At 41.1% G+C, this 21,767-nt stretch overlaps 2 protein-coding genes across 6 annotated transcripts in view; one reads left to right on the top strand and one right to left on the bottom strand.

Annotated features, from left to right (window-relative positions):
* Positions 1 to 8,632, top strand: part of AFF4 (ALF transcription elongation factor 4) — a gene marked incomplete at its 5' end in the record, with an annotated part of 52,479 nt that extends 43,847 nt beyond the window's left edge. For all 5 annotated transcript variants that reach the window (XM_083600091.1, XM_083600089.1, XM_083600088.1 and 2 more), the window contains 2 exons: positions 707 to 927; positions 3,073 to 8,632. In XM_083600091.1, coding sequence (XP_083456217.1) covers positions 707 to 927; positions 3,073 to 3,191 — 340 coding nt within the window. In that variant the 3' untranslated portion in view covers positions 3,192 to 8,632. The remainder of the gene's footprint in view (positions 1 to 706; positions 928 to 3,072) is intronic.
* LEAP2 (liver enriched antimicrobial peptide 2) lies at positions 5,374 to 10,928 on the bottom strand. Its single transcript, XM_083600178.1, has 3 exons — positions 10,769 to 10,928; positions 10,039 to 10,175; positions 5,374 to 9,429 (listed from the first exon to the last, which is right to left on the bottom strand). Exons 1-3 carry the CDS (start codon positions 10,826 to 10,828, stop codon positions 9,393 to 9,395), a joined length of 234 nt encoding a protein of 77 aa, XP_083456304.1. The 5' UTR covers positions 10,829 to 10,928; the 3' UTR covers positions 5,374 to 9,392.
* Positions 10,929 to 21,767: the final 10,839 nt, after the last annotated feature.

The following is a 21,767-nucleotide window of genomic DNA, read 5'->3' as shown; positions in this document are numbered from 1 at the left end:
TTACTATCCTCCCAGTCAGTTGAACAGCACTGTTGGATACAACCAAAATGAGAAATCTAGCTGTTGATACTTGGATCATCATCAGATGGTGGTTTCTGTGTTCTCTGATCTTCCTTCATTTTCTCTAAGGGTCTGTGCACTGTTGCATTCTGAGGCTTTAATGTGATAGACTTTTTTCCTTCTAGAAAAACATGCAGATTTTCATGATTTATTTCCATTTCTCAAAGGACTGTATTCAGTCTCCCACAAATTGAGAGGGAAACACACTAATAATTAACTGACAAGATTATCACAACATTAATATTACTCGTAGCACTTACTGGAAGTGCTACATGGTTTAAATAAGAGTTTGCACACTTGGGTCTAGTAGCAATAACATATTGGCAATATTTTGGTATGTAGTGTTACATAAACCTCCAGGAAAATTTAGCCCCCTCTGGTCAGCTTGTATGAATGCAAATGGATGCTATATGGGTGGTTAATCCCATATCTAGCATCCTGGACTGTGCACAATGTGATATGTGCTGAATTAGATCTATAAGTAATGGGTGACGTCAATTTTAATAGTTCTAATTGTCCCTATAGAGTGAATGTCAGAATATAGTTTTAATATTACATAACTTTGTCAGTATCACATACCTTCTCTTAATGTTTGGCTTAATGTTGATGGTGGCAAACAAATGTGTGTGATCTTTTTAATTATTAGCAAACCAGTCAGCATGCCGTCTCCAGTCTCTCCGAAGTTGTCTCCGGGAAATTCAGGAAATTACTCTTCAGGGTCAAGCAACCCTTCAGGGAGCACATCTTCAGTTACTATTCCACAACGGATACACCAGATGGCAGCCAGCTATGTCCAGGTTACATCCAATTTTCTGTATGCCACTGAAATTTGGGACCAAGCTGATCAGCTTGCTAGAGAGCAAAAGGGTAAGACTTGGCTGCGTTAATCTACCATCAGGTCTAGTCACATAGACCATGACATTTAAAGGTTTTTTTTTTAAATCAGTACTTAAATTATTGCTGGTACTGGTTCACTTAAGACTGTAAAATGTCTTTCCTTTCATTGGTACATTCCATGACCTCAAGAGACCCGTGCCTCTCCCCAGCCCATACACTTTAAAAAGTGGGGAAAGAAGGAGGAAAATTAAATAACTGAAACCAATAACACTGAGTCCCTAAGAAGCCATCCTCAGGCATTTTCTGGAGCACTTGAGCTGCAAAATGGGGGCTGGTGCCAGAGTCAAGCTTCACCCCAAAGCGTGCAAGCTACTCTTCAGATGTACAAAGATCAGAAGTGGGTTTTAAGCTCATTCAGTAGAACACACTTGGAAACCCTCCTACAAGCAGGAACCCTGTCTTGTCAGATCACAGGGAGCGTTTCCAAGCTCATTCAGTTGAAACCCTCTTCAGACTCTCACTTGTCTGGAGGACCAGCCTGTAAGGCCAGTGGATGTTAGGAGACAGCTCCATCCCCATTGTTACAGCTCATGTATTCAGCTGTCTGCAGTGGCTCCCCATTCGTAGAATGCTCTCCCCAGGGAGTTTTGTCAGCACTATCATTATAATGGAGAGAGCATTCTACGAATGGGGAGCCACTACAGACAGCTGAAAATATCTATCGATCTATCGATCTATCTATAATATACATATATTAGACACCAGGTGAAAATGTTCCACTTCAACCAGGCCTTTGGCTGATTAATATTCTATGGCCTTTTAAATATGTTTGTGGGAGGGGGTTTTATAGTTTTGTATTCTAACCTTTTATTTGTGCTTTTATCCTATATTTTTATCTTGTGAACTGTCCTGAGATCTTCAGTTGAAAGGGTGTGTGTGTGTGTGTGTGTGTGTGTGTGTGCGCGCGCACACACACACACACACATGCGTGCACACATATCAATATTTTTTTCTATATAGGTATATGAAATGTTCTGAGGCTTAGAGAAAATTGACCAATATTAGAATGTATTGTTTGAATGTTATATGAAACTTTGAGCACTTTGTTATGTCTAAAGTACACTAAGATCCCACTCTGTGAACACTTATTATACAAACCTTCAGTTATCTCCACTTGAAAGATTTCTACCCTACTATCACTAAATAAACATCTTTTTTCCCCCTTCCAGTAGCACCTTAAAGACCAACTAAGTTAGTTCTTGGTATGAGCTTTTGTGTGCATGCACACTTCTTCAGATACACTGAAACAGAAGTTGCCAGATCCTTCTATATAGTGAGAAGGTGGGGAGGGGTATTACTCAGAAGGGTGATTGGCAGATAGCTGTGATGAGCCTGTTGACTACTCTTAACGACTGCAATAGGTCTTACAGGAAAAAGCAAGGGGTGAGAAGGTGAAAAATGGCTTTGTCATGTATAATGAGATAAGAATCCAATGTCTTTGTTCAGACCAGGTCTCTCCATGGTTTTAAGTTTGGTAATGAGTTGCAATTCAGCAGCTTCTCTTTCCAGTCTATTTCTGAAATTCCTTTGTAGTAATACAGCTACTTTGAGATCTTGTATAGAATGTCCTGGGTGATTGAAGTGTTCTCCTACTGGTTTCTCTGTCTTGTGATTCTTGATGTCCGATTTATGTCCGTTTATTCTTTGGCGTAAGGTTTGGCCTGTTTGTCCAATATAGAGAGCTGAAGGACACTGTTGGCATTTGATGGCATATACAATGTTAGACGATGAGAATGTTAGACGATGAAAGCTCATACCAAGAACTAACTTAGTTGGTCTTTAAGGTGCTACTGGAAGGGGAAAAAATTTTTTGTTTTGACTATGGCAGACCAACACGGCTACCTATCTGTAAATAAACATCTGATTTAGATGCCCCAGCATACAAATCAGTTAGCAGTTGCTCAGAGCCCGGAAAGGTTCTCTGACTGAGTGTGATCCCTGCAAGAGTAGTTAAGAGATTCAGAGAATCAAAGTTCCCATTCCGTGCTTTTTTATTTTGTTTAGCATTGCAGTCAGAAAAAATACAATTTTAATGTGAATTTTCCATCGTTTTAATCTTGGGGAATATGTTGCGTAAAGGTGTATTTCAATCTGGTTGCTTCTTCTTTTCTGCAGAATTCTTTGCTGAACTGGATAAAGTGATGGGCCCTCTGATCTTTAATGCAAGTGTCATGACAGACCTAGTACGTTACACAAGACAGGGACTGCATTGGTTGCGTTTGGATGCCAAGTGATAACTGGACTGAAGAAATCTAAAGCATAGAAGATACTTTTCTTGCTGCCTCTGATTTTTTTTCAACACTGTGTCATAAAAAAATAAGGAAGACTGCCATAATGCATTGCTTAGTGGACACTGAGATTAAGGAATGCTTTCATGTGTCTCCCAGCATCATGTGTTTGAGAACCTCCCAACCATCATGTTAATGAACTTTTTCAGTTGTTCCATTTTTAAGGTATTTAAAAAATAGTTTAAACTCTCCAACGTTTTAATGTAAGATGGATTCATTGAGCTGCAATTGGATTGGAATTCTAGTAATTATGCCTAACAAATCTGTTTTAAAACATATTTATTTTAATTTGTTTTTGAAAGCTCTATTTTTGGGCTTTTTTAAGATTTAGCAATTTTTCCTATAAATTTTACCTGATCAAGTACTTAGTGAAGATAAAATGTAGACACTTTATTTAAGTATTTTGTGAGCTTTGTTATTCTGTAATGTCTTGTGGTGGTAGAGATTGTAAGAGAAAGTCAGGGTTGATAGATTCTAAAGTGTAGGGACATATTTTCATGAATATCTCAGTTAAACCCCTAAATGACAGCCACAGGTTTATTATTGTACTAAGTTCCAAGGATGTTGTTCTATACATTAAGCCATTTTATTTAAGTGAGATGTAAAAAAAAAAAATCTCTATGGACACTTAGCTTCAAAACACATGTCTTAACACTAATAATATGAAAACCTTCCAGGAAGTTGCATTTAATGCAATATCAAAGTGATGTGGGTCTCACAATTGAGCTTCAGTCTGCAGGTGTAGACCAGAAATGGTTTCAAATGGACAATCTTGTGCTTTGGTGCAGCCTCTGTTTCCTTGCTTGTCTTTATTAGACACTGAAGCCACTAACTCACTCCTGCATGGAAGTGATGCTTGTCCATTTCCAGTGGTAAATCAGAAAATGTGAGCAGTAACTAAACACCCTTGGGTTTCTCATGGTTAGGTGTACGCAGGGGGCAACATGGGGTTGAGAGTAGACGTATGATTACAGGGACATTTTAAACTGTTAACGTCCAGTTGATTTAAAATCTTGCTTTTACCCCATTTTATGACACCTTCCTTAATGTTAAGTGTTTGTGATGGGAACAGAATCTTTAATTTTCAAGGAAATAACTGTGATCAGCAAAAATCATGCGTGGAATTCTAAGTGACTGCTTTAAGGTTACTAACCAGAGCACCTTTCCATAGGAGGTGCCTGCCTGACGAAAAGAATACTGCTTAGCATCCCTAACATGTCTGGTGTGCCTTATGCCTTTTTAGACGAAGATTTTGAATACTGTTTACAAGAGGTTTTACACTTAGGACCTGGTATACTGTATCCAGTTGGTCTCCTGCAGTACTTTGGTAAAATTCCACTTCCTTTTCCTGATAACTAGTGGCTGTCATTTGTTGAGAATACACACATTGGTTGTTCGTTAGAGTCAAACTCTGAACCCCTCTCCGTGTGGGGTTGTGGAATGCTGCTTTACCTGCCCTTGTCCCTGAACCCTACCCCAGATGTAAATGTGCATGTTCAAGAAAATGATTGCACTAAATTTATGTCTAGCTGTATAGCTATGTGCCAAAATGATGGCGAACGTTGAAAGAAGGAATAGAATTCTACATTGATTAGTACTGCAGTGTGTCCTTGGGACGTTGAGAAACTTCATAAATTATAGTCACTAAACTATAGCTTGCATAGTCAACGGAGCCTTGTGTTCGGATGTTTTGTACTTCAAGGAATGCACAGGTTCTCTTACCTTGATACTTTGAATTGTTTCCGATGAAATCAACTATCCCTTGGTTCTGTATTCACAATCATTAATGCTGTTTACTGTTGCACTCTTATCCACAAGAATGCATTGTAAGAGTGGAGGCAAAAATACGAAGTCGCACCCATGCATACAAAAGATGATAAATCAAACAATATTTGAGAAAATGATGCAGCCTAGGATGATTTACTGTGGGCAAACTGAATTTCAGTTAAGCAGTAATGGGTGATGATGTATTAAATGGCTACATATTCTTTTGGTGTCGCTGTTTGGCCAGTGCAAATACAACTGCTGTCATATGGAACCTTCTTTAAACCGCTTCCTTGGCAAGCAGTTTATTGTGTATGTGCCTGGCACACAGACTAAGAGAGTTTCAGATTATTATTTTTTTAAATAAAAAGAAATGGTTTCTGTGGTCCATTTCATGTGAGCTGCTTGTGTAGAGGTACCAATCTCGTGAAGCAGTTTTAAAGCGGGCACGTTTTCATGTGCTTTGGTCCCAAGAGGCACAGCACAGATGCTAACTCAGATCCAATGGGTAGGTTTTTCCTTAACATTCAGAAGTGCCTGGCACACTTATCATACCGAAGCCTCTACACTGTTAGCAGGAGTTGGATTACAAGCTCACTTGCTGTGTAGTGCTGCAGTGATCAGCAGGGTGATTTGGCTTGGTTTTGTACCCAGTTACCATAACTGCCAGTGGGAAAATCTCTCGTTTTTTTAAAAAAACATTGTTTTCAGAAGTAGAATACTCTATATCAGATTGGATTTTTTTTAAAGAAGCTTCTTCAGATGAATCCTAGACATTTGTATGTTTAATAATTTAGCAAGGCCTCTGTAGTTTTAAATGTATACCTAAGCTAGCAAGCATTATCTTTTGTAATATATGCCTCCCAGAGGTATTATTTGTATTTCCTAAATATGAGCAGTTCTTTTCCTTCATGAATGCAAACTGTCTAGCAGTTTCCAACCAGTTAAATTAGGAGTAGACAAAATTTCAAAAGGCCATCGAACTTGGAATTCCTTTGTCTCTAAAGTGCATGAGTAATTTGCCAAAGTTAATTGTTAAATGCAAACACATCATGAGCTTTTCCTTCTCTTCTCAAAGAGCAAAAGCAAGCTTAACATCTGCCCTGAAGATGCATTATGTGTATATTTTGAGCACTGGCATTGTGCTGTTGTCTTTGTGTGGAAACTCTGGAATAAGGGGTTTTATGGTTGTGTATTTACACATATCAATGTTGCTGTGTATCCCAGTGATGAGCCTTTTAGAACTGCTTAATAGTTGGACTAGGCTTGCTCAGGTGTTCAAGTAATTCTGAATTTTCTCTCAAAAGTTGCAGGGTCATAGGAGAGCAATTCATGAACGGTGGCACGAGATCCACCAGTGGAATTCTTTAGGTGTTTCACCAGCCTGCTGGCAGTGAGTGGGTGAGACACTGTAGCATTAGAAGCTACAAATGTTCCACTTCATCAGTCGATTCTGACTAGCATGTCCCCAAACTAAAGATCAGTTCTGATGGCAGATCCCCTTAATAAAATGCCTAGGAAACACTGACCTTGTTGACACTTAGCTACTTCATTTTGTATCTTAAATGTACATTCAGGGTACCAGACTAAGATGACCCAGCGTGTTCAGTTCAATATGATTTAAATCTCTTGGCTGTAAAGCAGAGCAAGTGGCTCTTGACCTTTGACAGCAGTATGCAATTTGTAATATACATGTTTCTAATACATATATCTACATACATATATAAATGAATGAACTCAAGTCTGTCCAAAGTTTGTTATACTTGTGTTAGGTTATAGTACAGCTGACTATATCAATATATTTATTGAGTGCTGAGCCATCCTCATTTTGGTGATGGTGATAAACTTTGCATATTATGCTGGAGTGCTATCAGTTTCTTTTAGATTATTGAAGCTTGATTGCTGTGATTTTATACACGAGAAACCCTGTAGTGTGTGTTATGAGCAGCCACAGCCGGTAGGGAGTCTGGATATAATGGAGGGATTGCCAAAGGCAAGTAAGACATAGCTGTAGGCAGATAACCACGAAGCTTGCCAAATCTGGCAAATATCGGGAAAGACTACTTTTGCTATATATAGTAACATTTCCCTGCACTGTAAACTTTGCAGTATTTTTTATTAAGGGGGTTTCAGTGGACCTGAGCAAATCAAGTCTGAATACATTTTACCCATACAAGAAGTAAGCAACAACCAGACCATATGGCAGAGTCCAGAATGGCAAATATTTCATAAATATTTGCGTCAAGGACAGAATGATGTTAAATTGAGTGGAAATCAGTATTGTGGGAAGTTTGGGTTTTTGGTAGCTAAGTTAATGTTGGAGATCTTTCAACAGAGTGTAGCCAAAGCTTTTACTAGTGTGCTCTATTCAGCGACTTTCCCCGAAGACCTAGAAAATGCAGGTTAACTGTACAGAGTATGAGAAATCAGTTTCATTATTTTGGGTGGGTACTGGGGTGCTTATGGCATTTTAAAAATAGCAGTTATGGGAAATGGGTTGATTGTAACATTCTCACTGGAGTCGAGACTTTTGTAGAAACCCGAGTGTTTTTACAAAATGGCTTCTCCCGATTCATCGAGGCTTTAAGCAAACTCAGCCGAAGACATTTTGTTGCTTCCCGCTCAGATAAATTGTCAAAGTGGATCTAATTTTGGCTTGTCTTCCCAATTCCATGTGTAAATGTATTGACCACACATTTGTTTCTGGTAATGTAACCGAACAGAACTGGTGCTGGCAAATTGGGCTCAGACGTTTTCCTTCTCCTAGTTCATAGATCACATCAGTATTGGCAGCCAACATTCCAAGATGGTTGCACTAAAATAACATAGAACTTGGCTACATGAGCCAGGCCAAAAGCCTCTGCAAGCACAGTTGCTGGCATATGTATCTGGTTCCATTTTTAAATGGTTTTAAGAAGTTTTGTATATGGAGGATAAAGTGCTTATATATTTATTAAAGATCCTTTATCATATTTGAAATTACTTGGTAAAGGTGGCTTTTCTTTTCCTTTTGGGGGCAAATGTGTTGGGAGGGGGAAGTTGTTTTTAACCTTTGGCTTATCAATTAAAAAATATTAAAAAATCCCTTCTTGAGCATGCAGCTTGGTACTGAACATGATTGGCAGGATGTATGCTTTGTACATGACATGTCCATGTCTTATACATTTTGTTACTTATCAATGTATTAGTCATCTGTTTTCAACCAAAACTAAACTTTTAAAACAAAACTGTGATCCCCCCCTTTACTTTCAATATATTTGAAATTTCAAAAGGGTACTTTGGGGCTCCAAATTAGGATTTCTAAGTCAGTATGTGCATTTCACGTATGTTAATGGTGAGCAAAGTATTATATACTAACTAGATTTCCCCCCCACATCTGTATAGTATATCTATGTATTTTGTGGTATTGAGATTATAGAAAGTTTAGTGTCTGAAATATGCGTTTAATGTGTATTTTTAAACAAATTTATGGCAATTAAATATTTGGAGAAAAGGGTATCACATTTCAATTTGTAAAGATCTTTTTAACTACTGTGTCATTAAAATGCTTTGTACAATGCAAAACTGTAACTGGAGAAACTAAGTTTAATAAATATCAAATAGATTTTCTGTATTAAACTTTATAAGCACTGTGCTTGAATTAATCCTTTTGTATGGGCCTTTCTACAAGAGCATTACACATTGGTTCAGAAAGAATTGTTCTGTTTGAGGATGAGTGGGCAGAGTGGTCTGCTGCTCCCATATGTTCCAAGGGGGGAAAACTCCATTTTATGTTTCCAGTATGCGCATAATTACCCATTCCTTACTATTAAGCCAGTTACATCATTCCCCACCACACAATTAAAGTTTGAAAGGCAAACATTGTAAAAGAGATGGCATCAATTGTGGTACCGAGGTGCTTATTGCTCTTATGCTTTTTTTGATTTACCAGTGTTGAATAATTGCTTGAGGATTTAATGGGGGAAAACCTATATCATTCCCTTAGCTCCTGTAGAATGGTAAAGGTCTATAGTTCAGCTTTGCTCAGGGTACTTCCAGGGTATCTTCCCAGACTGGCTTTCCCTTTTGGCTGGCATACTAGGCACATAGCAAAGTGTGTTTGCTTAACAGCTATTTAATGTCTTGCATAGAAAAACATGATAAACAGTACAAAAAACAAGATAGGTTTAAACTACTTGAGCTTCCTCTAAAGGACTGATGATGGAAAGATGTAGCCTAAATTAAAATGTGCTTTGACACATTGAAGTCCTTTGTAGCTGTCCATACAACAGAAGCTTTCATTGAAAATCTTTAAGCACATGATCTCAGGAGAGGTGATAATAAATAAACAGGGAGGAGCATTATCAAAAGCAGCAGCAGCAGTTTCTTCACCTTAGTGAACAATCACTCCTGTGATACTCTTAAAGAACAGTGTTTGTTTCTGAAAAATAAAAAAGCAATATACAGAGAGGAATTAATATACTTTATACAGCTCTGTAATATGAAAGCAAAGTTAAATGTTATGGTTTTTATTTTTAAAAAACTGATCGGTGTCTGGTATTCGTCTTAAGGGGAGAGCAAATAGTGTCACCATCAAACATTTCATTAGCACAGAGTAATTTTGTTTTTAGAACAGCACACCGAAAATAATTGTTTCTTTTAGTTTTTGATGCTCAGTTGATGTATATTTTCAGGGAATAGTCTAATGACTAGCATAAATATAAATAGCTTTATTGACTAGTCTGTGTTTTACTGTCTTGATCCTAAACTATTTTCACAGTTGACATCTCTATGGTAATTCATCTGGCAATATTTAAAATGTTCCAGATAATCTAGACTGTATTAAAGGCTCAGTGTAGTTTAAAGTTTATTCATTTAAAAATGGGACAGTCTAGATTTGCAATTCCTATCATTCTGATTATTATTTATTTATTTTTGCGGGATTTGGAAGCTCAAAGAGTCACATATGTTCCTCATTTCTGTTCAGGATGACTCAAATGGCTGCTCCTGTCATCATGGAATTCATTTCAAGGAGTGAGATAAAAATTACCTGCATAGTCTTGTGGCACATTCACTGTTATCCCTGCACGCTGCTCCAATCGGTCTTGAGATCCCTCTCCAGAAGGGTGTCATTCTCTTCGGCCTTAATAGCTGAGAGTTTTCTGGATGCAGAGGGGCACAGTGTGTCTGAAACAGAATTGTAGGCAGCTGTTATATATTTTGTTGAGGTCCATTTAGCTATTAAGCCCTCCTGATTCTCTGCAGAATTTGGCTGAAGTCATTTCTATATGGAAGCTATTGTTTATTGTTGTTTCTGCACAACCGTTCTCCAGACCAGTAGGAATGTCAAAACCTAACACTTCCTACATCCAAAAATACACAACTCACTGGAGTCATTAAGTACACCGTTTTACTTTCTTTCCAGTACAAGTTACTGGTTGACATTCATTTCTATGGGACAAAAGTAGAGCTTGGGCTGTGTTGCAGTAAAGGCAAAACAGGCCTTTGCCTGGCCTAGTTAACACACACAACCTGTGTGGCAGCACAACATGTCTGCTCCAAAGTCCTTGCAATAGCCAAACCCTCCTTCCAAAAACACATGGCATAATGATGAGCAGAATGCTAATAACAGCTAGCAGTCATGCTGTCTTGATACGGCTGGTAATTCTGGTCTCTGTGAACTTGGCATAGCCAAGCATAAAGACACCTGAAATGCATGGCATGCAAATAAGCTAGCATCTCCCTCCAGTTTGGAATTGAAATACCAGAAGTGTTCTTACCTGAGACAGCAGGACTGAACAAGCGAAGATGACCGCCACAACTTTCAAACACTGCATCATCTTTGGATAGCTGTCCTGCGACAATCGTGTTTCCCAAATGATGTTAAGTCTCTTTCAGACATACTTGTCCAGCTGTTCTGCTTGGACTTTTATAGATGCAAATTGGCATTGCATCAGCTTATTAAAGGAGCAAAGATCACCCCGAGAGGCAAAGGGATTTCATAAGTTAATGTCTACTAAACTGATAGTCCAAGGTCTGTCCTGGAGGCTAAATATATTTACTTTTCCAGCACTTGTACTTTGATCGATGTATCAAACATGCCAACAGCTCCTTTTTTTAAACCTAGATCTCATCCAATGTTTCACGGTGTACCTGCAAAAGGGTCAATGGTCAGAGCAGAAAGCTTTTTTTACACACAGTTCCTTGGGGTTAATTGAAAAGAAGTGGGGTGATGGTAAGAGAGAGGATTCAAGCAATTTGGTTTTACCAGAGGGTGGTGCCTTTTTGCAGTCTCTGGATGCCCATCTGAAGGGCTACAGTCCTTTTAAAAAAAATAAAAAAATTATTTGATTTTCAAAATATAAACCTACAGTGCCTGAATAGGGAATAACTTCCGAATATGCAGCAACACTGTGCAACAAACCTCTTCTAGCAGAGCACCTAGAGCAGGGTTTTCCAGACTTGGGTCTCCAGCTGTTTTGGGATTACAGTTCTCATCATCGCTGACCACTGATCCTGCTAGCTATGATGGGAGTTGTAGCCCCAAAACAACTGGAGACCCAACTTTGGGAAACCTTAACCTAGAGGCATAGCACAGTGGTGAAGGGAATGAATCCCTGGTTGGAAATCTCCAACCATTAACTCATTAGAAGTACCCCAAGACAAGCCATTGTCTCTCATCTCAGCCCCCTCTCTCTGCCTGGAAAATGGAGATAAGATCAAACTGCCTTATCTGCAAGAGCTGCAAAACCTGGAATCATTGCATTTGTGGCCTGGCTCTTTTCTCCAAGGCCTTTCCTTGCAGCCCTGATTCTTCCCTGCAAATCAATTTTCCAGACCAGGCAGTGGGAGTGTGCAGAGTCAGGTGCAGATGAAGGGCTCTTCATCTCCACCACCTTTTTAGTACCCCACCAAAGACTTTTTAGTAAGCTTAGCCGTCATGGAATAAGAGGTCCTCTTGTGGATCAGGTATTGGTGAAGTAACAAGAAGCAGAGAGTAGGAATAAATGGGCAGTTCTCCAGTGGAGGGATGTAGACAGCAGAGTCCCCCAAGTATCAGTTTTGAGGCCTGTGCTTTTTATTTGTTCATAACTGATAGGAAGTTAGTGAAGTAGTCAAATTTGCTGATGATACTTAACTAACTGTTCAAGGCGGGCTTTTTAAAGGGATTGTGAAGAGCTGCAACAGGATTTCTCCTGAATGAATCGGTAGTAAAATGGCAAATGCAATTCATTGTAAACAACTGTAAAGTGATGCATATCTGGGCAAAAACCCCTAATTGCACATACAGTGGTACCTCGGGTTAAGTATTTAATTCGTTCTGGAGGTCTGTTCTTAACCTGAAACTGTTCTTAACCTGAAGCACCACTTTAGCTAATGGGGCCTCCTGCTGCCACCACGCTGCCAGAGCATGATTTCTGTTCTCATCCTGAAGCAAAGTTCTTAACCTGAAGCACTATTTCTGGGTTAGCAGAGTCTGTAACCTGAAGCGTATGTAACCTGAAGTGTATGTAACCTGAGGTACCACTGTATTGCACATATATACATACTGCATATATTCTCATGGGGTCTCTCATACAATATATTTACTATGAATAAGCAACAATATGTCTAACTTTACCCACCCAGGCGCTCCAAAAGATGCCAAAAAATGCCTAGCCACATTTTCAGTGGTTTGGGTGTAGGCTCTCCTAGTTCCACTTAACTGCAAATGTTCACAAAAATTTAATGTTTCACTTCCCCTATGGCCCCCGCCTCATCCCCCAAAATCGCAAGCTCCGACTCCAGCATTGTGTCCACTCTGTTTCATGTGTTCTGTCCACATGTTTCCAAGTATGGTTATTAATTAAATCTCTAGGAAGCTAATCTTGGCTTGTTTGAAAATACTGTAGATAGAAATAGTGCTGTCCCTTGGCAAATAGGACTCTCAAGTGCAACACACTGGCTGAACATTTTCAGGGAAGAAAACACAGCAAAGCTTTCTTTGGTATTGCTTTATCCAAACTATTCATCCAGACTTTCTAAATCAAGCTTTTTTAGCCACCACAGGTGGTGGTAGTGGATAGGTCTGTAGGATTTGTCTATTCACGGTGAGGCAGGGGTAAGCAATGTCCCCCCAGTTTTTTTTTCCTTTTTGAAAACTTTCTCTCTGCTCCACGGTGCATGCTGCAGCTTCTAAAGATTCATATGTGGCTCTTTAATTTTTGGTAACTTAGTTCTAACAAAGATAAACCGTTTCTGGGCTTGAGGGCTTGAACCCTCTTGCTGAAAGACAATAATTCTGGTGAGAGTACACACACAGCAATTGTGTCAAGTGCAAAAGTACTGGGACAGTACTGCCTCCTGAATAGACAAGTGATGGTGAAACTGTATTAAGTTCAGGAAATTATACTCAGCGAGTTCTAAAAGAGTCCCTGTCAATTTCAGTTCCTTATCTTTTAAATGGGATTGGTGGAAACCCAACAGGGCTGATTCAAGAAATAACCAAGATAAAAACTAAAAAGAATTTTATTCCTGTAACTTGTTTTAACTGTTTATAATACTGAATTTTAAGTTGCTATAGCCCACCCAGGGACCTGCTGGTGAAAGACAGGTAATAAATGTGCTACTGATGTCAACAACATATGAAGAGTTATCTTTTGTATACAGTGGTACCTCGGGTTAAGTACTTAATTCGTTCCAGAGGTCCGTTCTTAACCTGAAACTGTTCTTAACCAGAAGCACCACTTTAGCTAATGGGGCCTGCCGCGCTGCCGGAGCATGATTTCTGTTCTCATCCTGAAGCAAAGTTTTAACCTGAAGCACTATTTCTGGATTAGCGGAGTCTGTAACCTGAAGTTTATGTAATCTGAAGTGTATGTAACCCAAGGTACCACTGTATAACACTTCATATGTTGTTGACATTATTATTGTTACATTATTTACCTGTCTTTTTTTAAAAAAACCAAAACCCTGCTACTGGACTTTTTAGAAAAGCAAGTCTGCAGTTGGAGTTGATAAAAATAACACTCAAACAAATCTTTCAAACAATAAGATGAAACAAAATAGTACTTTAAAAATATTTACTGGCTTTAGAACAGAATGTATGGGTTTGGAGTTAAATTGCATAAACTTTTGTTCCTGTACTAGTACACAGTACGATGTGCAATGTGTGCAAAAAGAACAAAGACTTTGGTGCAAATGTATCTGGGTGGAACTTGCACTGTGCGACTTAACCTCTGAGCAAACATGCATAGGATTGCAGAGTCAGCCACACTTAAGCCCTCCACTTTTGTGTTTCTGAAGTACACACAGCCAATATCTATGCATGCTACACACACACACACACACACACACACACACACAAAATCCATAAATAATTACCTAGGGCAAATATCAAAAGGCAAGAAACATAATTTGCTCCCATTCCTAAATGCGAATACAGCTAATATAAAACAGGGAATACTTTTTGTACTCTAGTGTCCAAAACTCAAGGTGGTACATAAAGAATACACTTTGTAACTTGTAACATCAAAATCTGATGCCGATAGCTCAGAAATTTGATGAATCTTAGCTTTGTAAAAAGGTAAAGGTAAAGGGACCCCTGACCATTAGGACTCTGGGGTTGCGGCGCTCATCTCACTTTATTGGCCGAGGGAGCTGGTGTACAGCTTCCAGGTCATGTGGCCAGCATGACTAAGCCATTTCTGGTGAACCAGAGCAGCACATGGAAACGCCGTTTACCTTCCCGCCGGAGCGGTACCTATTTATCTACTTGCACTGGTGTGTTTTCGAACTGCGAGGTTGGCAGGAGCTGGGACCAAGCAACGGGAGCTCACCCCGTCGCGGGGATTCGAACCGCCAACCTTCTGATCAGCAAATCCTAGGCTCTGTAGTTTAACCCACAGCGCCACCCGCATCCCAACATGTAGCATTTATCTTTGTAGCATGGGCTAAAAGCCTTGCAAGCTCATCTGTAAAATTGGGGTTTTACCGCTCTCTTCATTATTATTTTTCTGATGTAGTCGCAATAAGGGTGTGTGTGCCCCTGTCTCCACAAACCCATTTGTCATGTCTTCCTTTCACCTCAGCAGTGAAACCTCCCAGGCAAGCAGGATAAAAAGGAGATGTACCTTTTCTGCTCCCCTAGCAGCAGGTTTATAGGGAGAGTATTAAATTACCTCCCGTCAGTGGCGTAGCGTCGGTTGTCAGCACCCGGGGCAAGGCAAGTAATTTGCGCCCCCTAACCCGTGGATTTGCGCCCCCTAACCCGTGGATTTGCGCCCCCTAACCCATGGATTTGCCCTAACCCCAGATGTTGCGCCCGGTGCGGCCCGCCCCCCCTGCACCCCCCACGCTACGCCACTGCCTCCCGTGCATTCTGTTAAGCAAAATCTCACAGGGCTGAACCTACAATTAGGCACAGTGAAGCAACAGCCCGAGGTGACTGATGCTGTGGACTAGCAGCCCTCGAGCTGTGCCTCCTGTGCCCCCTGGCCAGTTTGTCACACAACCACTACGCTTCAAGGTGTGGTGGGGAACTCCATCCTATAACTAGTGTTGAAAATTCAGCTGCCAGTCCAATCAACTTCTGCATTTTAAAGGGGGAGGCGCCATTTTGTCCTTTTCCTCAGACAGCAAACCCAGTTTTAAAACGGAGAGGTTATCGGTTTCCTAGAATTACTCAGGAGAGAGATACTGAACAGTGCCAAGTGAGTGCTTAATTTAGATAAGATAACGCCACGTCACAGCCAGATTCCGCCACAACCTGTTCTTTGCCACTGGTGTCCCCATTCAGCTGGGGTCAGCCAGGCACTGCTTCAGCATTCTCCCGACATGCAGCTCACTGCCTGTTTGCTCCCTTTCAGGCCAGTTTTATTTTAACTTGTCCTTCCCACCCCCCACAGCAGCATTCAAGGTTTCTTTTTCAACTTGAGCCCCTCCTTCTCAACTTTCTGTGCCCTCCTCTAGCCATGCATCAGCCATCTATTCGGTGGGTGAGCATACACAATACCTCACATACAGCAGCTCATTGCTATAGATAATGTTTTGTGTAAAATACTATTTTGGCAGAACTGACTGCTCTTTTTCTCTCTCTCTGGCTCTCTCTGCCCTTGACTGTTTTCCATCTCTCTTGTTTCCTTGCCTGTTCAATCGACTGGACTTCAGATGTATTTCACTCCAATTTGAACAGAGCACGGACAGACAACCTCTGAAATGCAGTGGTACCTCGGGTTAAGTACTTAATTTGTTATGGAGGTCTGTTCTTAACCTGAAACTGTACTTAACATGAAGCACCACTTTAGCTAATGGGGCCTCCTGCTGCTGCCGCGCCGCTGGAGCACAATTTCTGTTCTCCTCCTGAAGCAAAGTTCTTAACCTGAAGCACTATTTCTGGGTTAGCAAAGTCTGTAACCTGAAGCGTATGTAACCTGAAGCATATGTAACCTGAGGTACCACTGTAAATGTCTTTCAAATATTTGGACATTTATTTTGTGACTGGCAAATAAAAGCTGAGGAATCCAGTATATAAGATTCAAAGCATCCCTTCCTCCAGAGCATTCTAGCATTTCTGTGGAAGTGATGGTGGAAATCTGACCAATGCTGATCAGTCTCTTGGATGCCAAAGTAATTTCCTATACCTTATAGTAGAAGAAGAAGAGTTTGGACTTGATATCCCGCCTTTCACTCCCCTTCAGGAGTCTCAAAGCGGCTAACAATCTCCTTTCCCTTCCTCCCCCACAACAAACACTCTGTGAGGTGAGTGGGGCTGAGAGACTTCAAAGAAGTGTGACTGGCCCAAGGTCACCCAGCAGCTGCATGTGGAGGAGCGGAGACGCGAACCCGGTTCCCCAGATTACGAGACTACCGCTCTTAACCACTACACCACACTGGCTCTCAGTACAGGGGTATGGGGTGGTAGTGTGCATATTTGCTTGAATGCCATGGTTTTAAAATAGTAACTCTTCTCAGGATGGGGTGAACTCCCCTTTTAAAGCAGAGATTGGATGGCCATCTGTCATGGATGCTTTAGCTGAGATTCCTACATTGCAGGGGGTTGGACTAGATGACTCTTGGGGTCCCTTCCAACTCTACAGTTCTATGATTCTATGACTTTTGAGTTCTTTGGTACAAAGGCAGCATATAAATGTAGTTAAAATGAATCACACTTTGCTCCCACTTCCAAGAAGTTACCAGAAATGACTATGTGTTTGTGTAGGGTTGCCATATTTTGGAAATTCCCCTCGGACGTTGTTTCAACCTTTGGAATCCTGGTAAAGTCCGGGAAAATCCGGACATATGGCACATATATGTTTGTATCAAAGATTCACCATTGCCTCTGTGCACAAATCCAGTTGCAAATTTTAAGCACTCCCAACTCTTTGGAAGTTCTTACTCATGAAACAAAGAAAAGACACTTGCTTTTAAAATCCCTATTAGGGTGATAACTTCATTAAGCCAACAAAGATATAACAAAATAGTGTGAAAGTTTCCAGTTCTCCAAACACTTCATCTGGCTCAGAAGCAGGCAACTGGGCACAACTCCCATCAGCCCCAACCAGTATAAACAGTGATCGGAGATAATGCAGGTTTGTAGTCCAGCAAAATGTGGAGGGCACAGAGTTTGCTACCCCTGTTGTAGGATGGTAAACAGAGAAAAGCCGGGGGGGGGGGTGGAGCGTGAGGAGAAAGCAGCTTATAGTGATGTTATGGATTCTGCACCTGCTCAAAGACTTTAGATGGGATCATAGAGGAGCTGACATACATTCAAGTGAGCCTGTGTTAGGTGCTGGTTTCCGGTTGCCCGTAGGGATGCTGGGAAGGTGGAACACACAATGGTTGTGTGTCAATAACGGAAAGCTGCTTGTAACCATGGTCTCCCCCTGCCTAGTCTGAAAAAGAGTTTTGTAGAACTTGAAAGCTAGCACACTGCTCTAATATGGCTTTCAGAATTTTTCTTATGGGCCAGCACAGATACCTTTACCTTTTGGGTTGCTTTTTAAATTTATCATTCAGCAGCAAGCAGACAGATCAAGAAAGGTTTGTAAACGGATGCTCCCATGAAGGTATTCAAGCAAAGGATGTGCAAGTATTTTATGCCTCCGATTACCAAGGAAATTGAGATAGTGCAAATGGCAACATAGTTGTTCAGCAATGCCAGAAGCTTAAGTAGTACAGTTAATGGTTCATCCCTTGCTTTACAGCCGATGTGATGTGGCTACCGTTTTTTGGTCTGAGGGCCACATTGATCCTTGTCCCACCTTCCAGGGATCACATGGCAGTGGTGGGTGTGGCCACACCACATTTGCCTACACATCTTGAAGACACACACACAGAGGCACACAGCTTCCCCTTCTCAGCTGGTCCATGCAGGTCATATGAGGAAGGGGCCTATCACCCTATCAAATATTTGATTTTATGACCCAGGGAGGATGCTGGGCTCTGTTCACACTGTCATGATGTTTACTGCCACTGCCTTTTTAGAACTGCCAAAAGCTCAGTCTTGGGAGGGTGGAGATAAAAATTGCTTGGGCTGGATCAGGCAACAGCTTAGGAAGCCGTGGCTCCATTTTGAAAGAAGTGCTAGGTTCTGCTGAAGTTTAAGTGGCACTGTGGAAAAGTATTCTGCTGAAAATGCACAATGGTCTGTAGGTACCCAAAAGAAAGTGGTTAGAGATGTGAGCATCTCATGGAGGGTGAGGCAGAAGATCTCAGCAACAACAAAGGGTCTAATACAGGGGTCAGTAAACTTTTTCAGCAGGGGGCTGGTCCACTGTCCCTCAGACCTTGTGGGGGGCTGGACTATATTTTTTGGGGGGAAATGAACGAATTCCTATGCCCCACAAATAACCCAGAGATGCATTTTAAATAAAAGGGCACATTCTACCCATGTAAAAAACACGCTGATTCCTGGACCATCTGTGGGCCGGATTTAGAAGGCGATTGGGCCGCATCTGGCCCCCGGGCCTTAGTTTGCCTACCCATGTTCTAACGGAATCAGTCTAAGACTTGTTGTTGTTCTCAAAATAGCCACAGGCACAAGGCAGCACAAAGGGGAACTAGCCTGAATGATAGTTGTTTGTCCATTTGCAAGGTGAATGAACATTAGCACACTTGGCAAAGCCTATGTTTTAAATTACACAGAACAGGGTGATAGAGGATGATTACTTGTAAATACAAGTGACTTCTTTGGGCTGTTTTATGGGAGGGCTGCTCCTCCCCCTACAGACTTTATCTGAAATTTTCTGCCTCCCCCACTCTCAGCAGTCAGCCAGCTTTCTGTGGGCACTTGAGCATGATTTCATTGGATTGTTTTAGGGGGTTTCCTCCCCCTTTGTCCCCCCCCCCACTCTAAACATTGTTTTTACTGCAAACCTTGAGGTTGCCTCAAGCTTGCTAATTTCTCATGTGTGTCTATTGCGATTTTGACTACATAAGCAATGGCACGGAGAGAAGTGAATCAGAATTAGAATGCAAGATGATAGATTGACTTATGATAATAGAGCTCATTTTTATACTGACTGCTTTCAAGCCAATACAGATCAGCTTAATATCTCAGCTTCAGTTTTAAATGCACTGGTTTTTTATCCATAGTGTCATCTAGGCAATCATTTCAAAGCCTGTTCTTTTGACATTTGATCCTGAGAAAGAGAGGAAGGGAGACCTAATGTCCAGAATGATGCAAATACAATACTGAAATATCTACCCAACATGTATGAACCATCTGTGGGTGAGTGGAGAAGAGGAATAGGAATAGGGGAAAGCTGACCTCAATGAATCATAACCCCCAAATTCCCAGCTTTATTTTTTTGAAATTTCTAGCTGCTTGAGATATGTGAGGAAATGTACACACACTATTATTGCTAGAAATGAGCCTGCTCCCTCATTCTTCCCACCTGCTTTTCTCCAACGCCCAGGAAAAACTCCTGCAGAAACCTATGCCTCCAGCCACTGCTGCACTACAGGTCCCATCACTCCTGACCATTGGCTACAGTGGCTGGGGCTTATGGGAGATGAAATTTAATAATATCTGGAGAGCCAAAGGTACCCTACCACCACTTTAAAAAAACCCCACAAGTATAATACATGCTGCAGCAGCACATGGGTGTGGGTGTGCTCACCTTACCAAAGGAAGAAGAAAAAGGAACTAGCATGGTTGCTGAAACTGACTACTTTCACCAGCCCACCAAAGTCTCATAGCAAACTTGGGAGAGCAGACTTCAAAAATCAAGCATCCCTCCTGTCAAACGGTTTGAAGGCACACATTGAAATTATACCACTGCACTGAAGTAAGTTAAGCATCCATTTGTATGAGAGACTGTACGTAGTCTGCTATGGCCCTCTTTGGAGGAACAGCAGGATGTGTGGCATATGGAAAAGAGCTTATCTACAGTTTGCCTTGACTGGTCAGCTTCAGCCAGTCATCTCGGCAGATGGATGAGCTATGGATTTAGGATCCCAGCAGACTGCATAATGGAGACAGGCCATTTGTCATTAGCTAGTATCAACATTCCAGATAGTACTCCAGAAACAAACACCCTGGCTTTAATCAGCCTTTGCCAACCTGGTGACTCCCCCTTAGCCCCAACAACATACTTCCTTTCTCTTGCTAACTCTACTTTTAATTATGTGGTTCACCCCCTTCTAATGCTCTTGGACAAAAAGGTCTCTGCAGGTCTCTTATTGTCCATTCCTGGTCACCCAACCACTGCCAGTGTCCTTTCTCTTGGCAGATCAAGATGAGCAGGTGACAGCAAAGGTTGCAAGGTTTTTAGCTGGTCCAATCTGAATAAGATCCACTGTTTGACAATTGATTCAAAACCCTAAAATGTATTTTACATAATTGACTTTTTATTTCTATTCTTTGTATATCATATTGTTGTTTTATTGCTATGGCCGATGGCTGATGCAAATAAAAGATTCATTCTCTGCAGCTTTTATTCCACAATGTGTCTTATGGTCACAATTCAGAGAAATGCACATCTAATTGTGCATGCCCGGTATTTTATTTTTATTTAACAAAATTTATATACCACTTGATTGCACTAAAACCTCTAAGCAATTTACGGTTGTTTACAGATCAAAGGCAAAACAAAACTGCAGTCACCTGTGCTGCGTGGAAAGCTTAGAGGAGCTTCAAAAAAGCCACTGGAAGCGCAGCACGGAGGGAGAGGGGAGGAAGCAGAAAAATGTTCAATGTTAAAGCCTGTTGAACAGGCTTAAGCCCTTAATTCAGGGATGGGTGAGCAACCTGTGACTTTCCGGGTGTCATTGAACCCCAACTCCCATCAGACCCAGTCAATATGGCCAGTGGTCCAAAGGATAGAAGTTGGAGAGACCAGGGTCATCTGGAAGACCACAGGTTCCCCCCCTAAAGAAACTCTGAATTCACACACTTAATAGTGCATTGTCTCACCCACTGGATTTATTTGTGTGGTGTTATATTGATAAGCAAGACAGTTGAAGTGTGGTGTTTGTATTTTAAGGTTGCATTTTACATTGTAGGGGGTAAACAACAAACTGATCTAAAAGTTGGAAATGGAAATGTACTGGTAAATTTTGCTGGGCAGATTTGCCGTGGCAGGTTTTGACTCAAAACTTCCAGAATGGTGGTAGCAGCAGAGAATTACAGCTGGAATCCTGCCAAGGCATACTTGGGACTAAACTTCCAAGTAAACATGAATAAGATGGAGTCGTGCCTGTCTGAGTTTCATAGTCCTATCCCTCTCCTCCAGGAACCAGAGAAATTAGAAACAAGAGCAGGGCACTCTCAGCAAACTACATTTCCCAGGATTCTTT

The sequence above is a fragment of the Podarcis filfolensis genome, assembly GCF_964270895.1.
Source record: "Podarcis filfolensis genome assembly, chromosome: 2".
Classification (NCBI taxonomy): Eukaryota; Metazoa; Chordata; class Lepidosauria; order Squamata; family Lacertidae; genus Podarcis; species Podarcis filfolensis.
The sequence above is the reverse complement of the archived record's forward strand: the minus strand, read 5'-3'. Positions and strand labels throughout refer to the sequence as shown.

Excerpts from the sequence above, each read along its gene's own strand:
- LEAP2 (XM_083600178.1), bottom strand. The coding sequence starts at position 10,828 with ATGATGCAGTGTTTGAAAGTTGTGGCGGTCATCTTCGCTTGTTCAGTC. Across the intron at positions 10,176-10,768 it reads GTTCAGTCCTGCTGTCTCAG|ACACACTGTGCCCCTCTGCA; the intron begins GTAAGAACACTT and ends ATTCTGTTTCAG. Across the intron at positions 9,430-10,038 it reads TGTGCCACAAGACTATGCAG|AAACAAACACTGTTCTTTAA; the intron begins GTAATTTTTATC and ends TTTATTTTTCAG.